Below are 8941 nucleotides of genomic sequence, written 5' to 3'. Positions count from 1 at the left end.
GAATTTTTCCGGGCCGTTTCTAGGCAGCCCTCCCCCTCCACCAGCTCGGCCCCCCCCCTCCTTCCTCCTTCTCCTCCCTTTTCCTTCCCCCTCCCCCAGCGTCTGGGCTGAGTGATCAAAATAGAGGAAGATGGTTGTCGCCGCAATCCAGGGCTTTGCAAGGCGCGGTTTAATGGGCCGCCTGTCAGCTTCCTGCGCGCAGGAGGAGGTGACAAGCCGAGCGAGCCGGGAAGGGGCCTGGGGGCTGCACCCGGAGCCCGGCCCTGGTCCCCCACCTCCCCTGGGGCGCGCCTTCTAGAACGCGCGGTGGCGACTCCAAAACAGACAAGGGCTGCTTTTTCCTCCCCCCTTCCCCCCACACCGCCTTTTAAAACAAAGCAGCGATTCATTCCCTCTCCCCCAGCAGCGCGGTTGGGTGGGATGGGCAGGCGAGAAGGCCGTTTTCCTATCCCCGGCCTGCGGGTCCCTCCCTGAAATGCGGTGTCAGATGGTTACTGATTAATATTTTGGAGAGGCCTCGGCGGCGGGCAGCGGGTGAGTCTCTAATCTTCTAAAAGGGGTTCCTATAGAAACGCGGGCCGGGGCGCGCCCCCCGCTTGGCCCGGGCGGGAGCTGCGGCGCTTTGCACCGTGCGCCCCTCCCCAAAGCCTCTTGCGTGGGCGCTCTCCACCTCTTCCCTCCCCCCCTCCCCGCTCCCTACCCCTTTCCCCCACCAAAATTTTTTTAAAAAAATCAGAGCAGAAAAAAGGATTAGATCGGCTGAGCGCGAACTGACTCCCTCTCGATTCTGACATTTCAGCCTATTAGCATTTCTCCACGGGGCCTTCTGAAACCTATTAAAGTGTAATATTAAAAATCTCTTGGCTGGGGGCCTCTCTCGCCTTCCATCCGCCGCGCCCCCTCGAGGGAGGGCGAGACCGGGAAAAAAAAATCTGTTGAGCTCAGAGGAAGCACCAGCCAAGCCCAAAAAGTGCTTGGCTGGCCGCGGTGGCCGGAGGGGGAGGGGAGACCCAATCCCCCAGACTTTGTACTTCTTATTTTGCGCTTTCAGCAAAATCCTTTCTGGGTTGAGTCGCCGGGAGCTGCCCGCGGCAACCTACTTGGCTGCGGGCGCGAGGAGTGCGGACGCAGCCGGTGCGGCCGCCCTCGGGGCCCCGCACCCTCTCTCCGCAGCCCCGCAGGGACCCATGCCCGGCTAGGCATTACGTACCCTCAAAAGAAAGCTTGGAAGGGTAGCAATCCTTGCGGATCCTGCCTCAGAGAACCACCGCGGTGATTGGATTTTAATTAAAACAAGAGGAGCCCGCTCTTTCGCCCCACTCTGCGGACTCAGCGTTTTCGCATCGCTCGTTCTATTTTTTTAAGTCCGTTTTCAAGGCAACTTTTCTGGAGGGGTTAAAAATGAGCCAGTTAGCGCTCACTCGGTTCTATTTTCTTTTATCCACTTTTAGGGAAAAAAATGGGGTGGGCTTCGAGAGCGAACTGGGGGTGTCTAATTTAATTCCAGTATAAATTTGAGGAAAAAAGTTGAGCCTCTTGAGGGCAGTTTCAAGTTGCCCTTCCTGAAGCCTCCTGCGTTGGTTTCTAGGCTGCCCTCTTTTGGAAGCTGGAGCTCCGCGGGGGGAGGAGGGAGGAGTGAGAAGGAAAGAAAGGAACGAAAATAGCCGGATCCGAGGGGAACTGGCGGCGGTGTCCGCGCTTGGAGCAGGGCGCGCAGGTCTCAGTGGCGGACGGGGCGGCGGGAGGCTCCCGGTGCAGCCCCGGACAGCCAGGAGCAAAGACGGAGAGGAGAGGGGGGTTAGAGAAAGGAGGTATTGTGTCTGTGTGCCTTGGGGGAGGGGGGTGACAGAAATAAAATAAACGCAGTTGAGCTGCGCTGGGCTGCCGGGGGCCAAGGCAGAGGAAGGGGCGTGCGTGGGGGGCGCAGCCCCGGTGGGCGCCGAGCGTCCTCGAGTTTTATCCAGAGGCCTTTGTGGGTTCCTAGTAAACCCTCCCACGCCCAAGCCCCCATTGCTTCCCCACCCCCCTGGTTGTCCTCCAATATTTGGAGCCCAGACCTTGATCCCCCACCGCGTTACCCCCGCCCTAGATCTGGAATGTTTTTATTTTAATAGAGCTCAAGGAAAAAAAAAAAACGTATCGAGAGAGCTGGGGTGGGGAATACAAAGGGTTTGCAGGGTGGAAAATAACAAAAGCCTATTTTTATAAATGTTTAATGTTTTCACCCCTGGATGCTCCAAGACGCCGTAATTGTGACGGCGGGGTATATGTGCCATAAATCATTTAGTTGCTAATAAAAATTCTGCCTGTTTGCCCTGGATTTGCCAATGGCGTTTGCATTTTCCAAGTGTGCGCCTAGTCAGCGTAGCGAACCGAGCCTGCATTTCATTAGGGCCGCGGTTCGGGGCCGGCGAGGCCCCCTCCTCCAGCACCCCCACCCCGGCCTTTGTGAGCCCCAGCCCCCTTGCGGCGTCCTCCCTGCTCACAGTTACACCCGCACCCGCGGAGCCCGGCCCGGGCGCAGGGCCTTGGAGACGCGGAGGCGGCGGCTCCCGGTTCCCAGCTCCCAGCCGCAGGGCGGGACAGGACAGTCCCTGGCTGCGCCTGTTCTCCGAACTGCAGCGTGCGGGGGGCGCGAGCGGGCCACTCCGAGAAGCAGGCCGCCCTGTGCGCGCCCTGATCTTTGCCCCCTCCGCGGCCCAGCGCCCTGCTGGCCCCCATCTCTGGGTAAACAGCGGCCGGGAGCCATCTTAGGGTAGGGGACGGATCCCAAGCAAGTGGTGGGCATCGCCCCGCTCTTTCGCAGACCCCCGCCATTCGTCCGAGGTCTCTGGAGCACCCCTCGTCGGGTTTCTAGGTCTGGGGAGATGCCCTCACTGCTCTGGTGGGCCACATTGAAATGTAACTACCAGGCCTCGGCGCCCAGCGAAGAGCGGGTGACAGCCGCGCCGCCCGCAGTCCGGCCGCCATCTTCCGTCCCCTCCCCCCGCATACTTCGTCTCCCCGGCGGGAGCCGAGGCCAAAAGGAGTGTTGACGCAGTGTATGTGTGCGTTTTGTACTGACTGGGCGGAAAATCGGCTGGAGGGAGGACATTGCAACCCCAAATCGCGGTTCTGGAGAATCTGCTCAGGCCAGCGCCGTTGTCCACAGCCGAGGCCTTTTGTATGTTCCCAGGCAGCCCAACTGACAAAATTCTTGCTCTTTGTTTTAAAACCAAAGGACAGGACAACCTTGAGCCCGGCTCTAGCCGGCCGCGCCTTTGTCCAGCTGGCTTAGCCCCCCTGTTCAGGGCCAGACCCGGCGCTTCCCGCAACCCTAGGGTTCCTGGCTTCGTGGGCACGTTCTTCCCTTACTCCTTCCCCAGGGGGAAAAAAAAAATGCATCCTTTCCCAGGCGAGGACACCCGAGCCACCTCCACCCGTGGCCCGGAACCGCTTTTCCCGGCGGAGACCTAAGAATCCGCGCTCCACCAGGCTCTCCGTGAAGGGACCCGGCGTTCGCCGGCCTCTGCTGCCCGCTCGGGGCGCTCTGGCCACCGTCTTTTCAGCGCCAACATCCAGGTCCCAAGTCCGGCAACCAGGGAGCTCCCGACTCGGGCGCCGCCAAAACCCGGAGAGGTCGAGCCCAGGAAAGCCGCACTTGCCCATTCCCGTGCTGCGACTGGGCCGGCCACGATTTGGCGTGGAGCCGAGGTTCCACTAGCCCAGCCAGAGCGGCCCCGACCCGCCAGGAAAACCAGGGACGCGGCGCTAGAGCCCCGCACGCCGCTGGCACCAGGGCGCACGGCCGACAGAGCTGGGGCTGGAGCTCCAGGCCCAGTCCCAGCGGATCCCTGCGCCTCTCAGCCCCGCCTCCGGCCCTGGCTTCTTCCCCGGCCCGGGTTGGGTCTTCCACTCCACTATTTGGCTGGGAGAGGACCGAGATGCGCTCAGTGCGCAGGGGGCCGGCTGCGGCCGTAAATCTCCGTATGGGTCCTCCTTCCCGTTGCTCCCTCGCGTGGACTCCCAGCCGGCCTCCCGTCCCGGGCCGTGCCGTGCGCCCTGATCTCCCGGTCACGGCCTGAGGCCCCGAGACTGCACGGGGAATCAAGCCAGGCGCTTCCCCTTTCGCAGAAGAGAGGAAACAGCCTCGCCTAGTCGGTGGTGCCACCACATCCATCCTCGGGGTCGCCAGACCCAGAGGCGGCCTGGGCCTCACCGGATCGCCGCCTGGGGTCAGGGTGCTGGGCTGGCACTTACTCCTAGGAATGCTCGGTGAGGCTGGGGTAGGGGCACAGACACCCGCTTGAGCCCAACTCCCGCACCACCTGCACCATCGAGGGGCGACGCCGGGGTCAGGGTCAGAGCGTCTTCTCAGAACTCCGCCTGCCACCCGTCTCTGCATACCCTGCTTTCATCCCACGCCATCATTCCGTCCTTGGAGTCCTCTACGCGCAGGAGGCGAGGAGGAGGCTTTTTATTTTTCCAGGCGAGGACCAAGCAGGGTGTTTGCAGGTGCCACGCTTGAAGCGAGGATGCTCATCTTGTTCCCCACCCTGTGCCAGCCCATCTTCCCCTCCATGACGGAAATACCCTGGGCTTTGCACAGCCGGGCCCTGGCTCCCTGCCCTCGTGGCGCTGCCGGCTTTGGTGCAAATAGCCGAACCACTGGGAAAGCAGGAATCATTGGGGCGCGTTGTTGGCACCCTGGTAGGTGTGGCAGCGCTTTCTACCTGAACAGTCTACGGGTGCCCAGAGAGGGTGTATTTGCAATAATAAAGCTTAATGTCACCAGTACTGTCTTTGCCAGAGAGGCTGGGGAACGGGCCTGGGCACTGGTGTCCTGCGTCAGCCAAGCAGGCCATACGCAGTGATCGGGGACCACCACCTCTCAAGTCTTTGCTCAAGACTTCGGGTGGGAATAGCCTCGGAAGAGGGAGGCAGTCTCCCACTCCTGGGTGCCTCCTTAAGACCTCACTGTGCCAGTGACACGGGTGGGGAGGCGGAGGGTTTGGAACCTCGCTCCAAAATATGAAGCTCACTCTGGGAGCTTTGGCTCCTTCTTAGAATTTGTAGAAGCACATTCAGAGGGACAGAGGCCTTCCAGCCAGCCCCCCAGATTTTGAGCGCTCGCCCTGCAGGCAGCGGTAGTGCAGCCTGGGAATTGAAAGGCGGCAGAACTACATTCCAGCTGTGCCTCCCCCACCGGCCCAGCCCCACTGCGGCGCCCCAGGAAGCCCTCCAAAAACAAAGGCCTGCGGTTTCAGGCCAAGGTTAAAGTCCACCGCGCGTGTTCCCCCCGCACCCCCCCAATCTAAGCGATAGCATTTCTCCAAGTAAACCGCCAATAAATCAGCTCCAGGGCCGCCTGCTGAAGCACTTCACTGACCTTGGAGAATGGTTTTCCTACTAGACCCGTTGGAGGACAGGCACGGGGAGGGGGCCAGGATGCCAGCTGTGCCCCCTCCAGAGGGAGGCAGAGGAGGGGCTGGCCAAGGGCGTTCCTGGGCGTTGGTTCTGGTACTTGTGTGCCCAGAGAAGACGGGAGGTTTGGAGTGTCTGGAGGGGGTCTCTGCTTATTGGGGGGCCGTCAATCCCCAGTTGTGGGGGCTGTTATTTTGGGAGATGGCTGCTTTGGGGGAGGCTGACCGTGTGTTCATTGAACGCCTGCACTGTTCTAGGCACTGGGGAAGAGGCGCGAAAGACAAACAAGGCCTCTTTGGGGGCCAACTTCTTTGTCTGGGTGTGCCTGGGTGTGTTCTGCAGGCGAGTTTGTGCGGGTGTGACTAATGGGATTTATGTATGTCAGTGCCAGGGTGACTAATGGAGGGTTTGGCAGCACGTGTGTTGGGGGAGGGGTGTGCTGGTGGGGGAGGGGCCCTGCACCGAAGTGGGGAGTCAGTGCCCTGCCTGGCAGGCCTGTGCATGCTGAGAGTTCTGAGCAAATTCCACCGCCAGCCTGGCCCCCCCAGAGGCTCCCCGGCCCTTCCCACTGCCCTGACCCACAGGGCCCCCGCCAATCCCGGCCGTCCCACCCCCTTCTGAGCGGAATCCTCCCAGTTTTCTCTTTTACAGTCTGAAAATCCCTTTTGTGCAAGGCCCCTGCTTCCAGGCGGCTTCGAGGAGGCTGACTTTGATGCCGTCCTACCGTTCCGCAGAGGAGAAAGCTGAGGTGGACACACACAGCTAAGGAGTGGCAGCAAGCACCCTCACCTAGGCCAGGCGGGGTGCTGGGGATGTGGACATAGAGCCCCAACACCCCCAAGAGCACCCAGCCCAACCCAGACTAGCCTAGAGAAGGGAACTGGCCCAGCGCTAAACGCCCCCTCCACCCTGCCACCCCTTTTACTGCCTTTCCCATCCTCCACCTTCTACAGGGGCCTCTCTCCTGTCCTAGCCTGGGGGAGGTGACAGAGGTCAGAGGTCAATGGGAGTCCATTTGGCCTGTGGCCGGGTGAGGGTCAGGCTGACCGAGGGCGCATTCCTGGCAGGAGGAGGCCGTGGTCAGGAGTTCAGGAGGCCTGCCCAGGAGCCCACACAGGGGCTCCCGTACCTGACATCCACCCCCCTTAGGGCACACCTGGAGAACCCCATTTCCCGTCTTCCTCTGGTCCTCTCACGTGCACCCACTCGCACACACGCATACACCCCCAATCTCTGGTGTTCCTCTCTATTCTTTGTGCTACTCGTACACAAGTTCTGCCCCGTGCATCTGTGCCTGTTGTACACACACTTGTCAGAAGGGGCCCTGCGACCCACAGAAGTGGGTGACCTTCCTAAAGTCACCAGGCCTGAATGGCAGCAAGCAAGCCAGACGGGTTTCTGCCCAGCCCTCTACCTTCGGTGCTCCCCGTTAGTGCTCCAGGGCCTGTGGTGGCATCTCGAGGGGACAAGGGAGGGGAGGACAGGGCCTACCCCTTCTCACTTCTCAGGTCTAGGAGCTTCCCACACCCAGAAGCTCCCAGGATGTGCCTCCCTCCCTCTCTCTCTCCCTCCCTCCCTCCCTCCCTCCCTCCCACACTCTCTACGTCTCTCTCTTTCGGGTGTACTTACACAGGCATTAATCTTTCCTTGGCATTTTCTTTCAAGCAGAAAATAAAAACATTTCCCATGGCTATAGCTTTGAAATCTTCCCTCTCCTTTCTGCCTCTCTCCCGCCCCCACCCCCACGTCAATCGCATTTCGAGAGTCAGCATAAAGTCAAAAACAAACCTGCGAAGATCAAACCGACAGGCCCCCCTTCCTGCAGCCCTCCACTTGCTCTGCGTGTCTTGGTCTGTCTCCACCTGCAGATGAGTGGGAGGCAGCCCCCCACCCCCCGATGCACTCACGCATCTTCCGTAGCCTCAGGGAGTCTCTCAAGAACCTTCTAGAACTGGCCTGCTAGAAACAAAATATCGCCCCTCGCACTCCCCTGTCCAGCCCTGCTCTCCTGACCCAGCTCCCACGGCCCCTCCTCTAGGCGGCCATCTGTCATAGACTGGATACCCCCAAAATTCATACATCTAGGTCCTGACACCCCAGGGCCCCGGAGTGTGACCTCGTTTGGGAACAGGGTCGTTGCAGATGTCATTAAGATGAGGTCACACTGGAGGAGGGTGGGTCCTAATCCCATATGACTGACATCCTTAAAAAAAAGGGGACCCGGGCAGATACAGAGGAAAGACTGTGTGGGAACTCGTAGGGGAGACGGCCAGCTGCGAGGCGGAGGGCAAAGCCTAGAGCGGGGCCCCCCCTCACGGCCCTTGGAAGGGACCACCTGGCCGACACCTGGATCTCGGGCTGCTTCTGGCCTTCAGGACAGAGAGACAATCCGTTTCAGTTGTTTAAGCCACTCTGTCTATGCTACTTTGTTTTGGCTACCCTAGCACACCAAGACACCACCCCAAATTTAAGCCCCCACGAGAGTCCGGTGGGAAACAGGTGAGCAGAAGTGGGAGAGCGTGTAGAGGGGACGACTCGTAGACTTGTCACAGCCTTGGCCAGCGATGCCCAGTGGGGCCAGGTCTGCCGTTGTTCATGGGAAGCTGGTGTATCAGTCAGGATGGCTAGGTTATGCTGCAGTGACAAAAATCCCCAACATCTTCATGGCTTAACACAGCACATGGAGTATTCTCTCCAACACACTGTCTGCTCTGAGCCTGGGCAGCCCTCCAGGGCAGCTGGCCTCCCTGTGGTGGCTCGTTGGCACTATACTGTCCAAAATAAGGCACGCAGGCAGGGCACCTGCTGGTCCCCAGTTTGCAACCCTTGGCGGATTCTGCTCAGACCACCCCATTCGTCCCATACCCCATGATGGTTAACGTGCTCCCGAAGACACACGTATTCCCCGCATCCATCCACTCATGTCTGTGTAATAAATACCAACCAGGTCAGGCCTGTGCTAGGCCCCGATGATCAAGTGGAGCACAGCGTGGACCGGCGTCCTGTCCAGGGAGTGGGACGATGGGTCATCGAGGAACCGGAAGTGTGGTGAACACTGCCAAGGAGGACGGGGCTGGAGATCAGTGGGAGGGCAGATGACGCAGGGCCTGGTTCTGGAGGAGGAGATGTAAGTGGCCGGCACCCAACTGTCCTAAATAAAAGGCCGGGCCCACGACGCGGGAGCCCGGAGTGTGCCACCTTCCTGCAGGGAAGGACGCTGCCCTCCTCCTCCCCGTCCCCCCTCTCGGTTCTCCTGCCCTTTCCATCAGTTTCCCTTAGGTGATCGGATAGGGCCAACCTCAGATTTGCAGCGAAAAAGAGGCCATTCCGCAAAGGGATATCTGGAGAGTTGGTACTTAGAGATTAAGCTGGGCAGAGAACAGACGGCGATGAATCGTCTACACAGCCAGCTCCTCTCTGAGGGCAAGATCTATCTAATCAGGCCCAGGAATGACTGATGGATGCGACTTGTCGCGGGGCCTGGCCCCAGAGACACTCCACCACCGGGCTTGCGTTGGCCACAGACCTCGCGCACCTC

The 8941-nt window shown here is 60.2% G+C and overlaps 1 protein-coding gene across 1 annotated transcript; it reads right to left on the bottom strand.

Moving 5' to 3' along the window:
- Positions 1–741: 741 nt before the first annotated feature.
- On the bottom strand, positions 742–6837 carry LOC112475248 (translation initiation factor IF-2). Its single transcript, XM_025043175.1, is given in 2 exon segments — positions 742–3874; positions 3877–6837. Coding segments are annotated over 2 exon segments (930 nt in total). The 5' UTR covers positions 4385–6837; the 3' UTR covers positions 742–3452.
- Between the last annotated feature and the right edge of the window lie 2104 nt (positions 6838–8941).

This window comes from Pteropus alecto, unplaced genomic scaffold (genome assembly GCF_000325575.1).
Source record: "Pteropus alecto unplaced genomic scaffold, ASM32557v1 scaffold40, whole genome shotgun sequence".
NCBI classification, from domain to species: Eukaryota; Metazoa; Chordata; class Mammalia; order Chiroptera; family Pteropodidae; genus Pteropus; species Pteropus alecto.
Note: the sequence above shows the minus strand (reverse complement) of the source record. Positions and strands in the feature narration are given on the sequence as shown.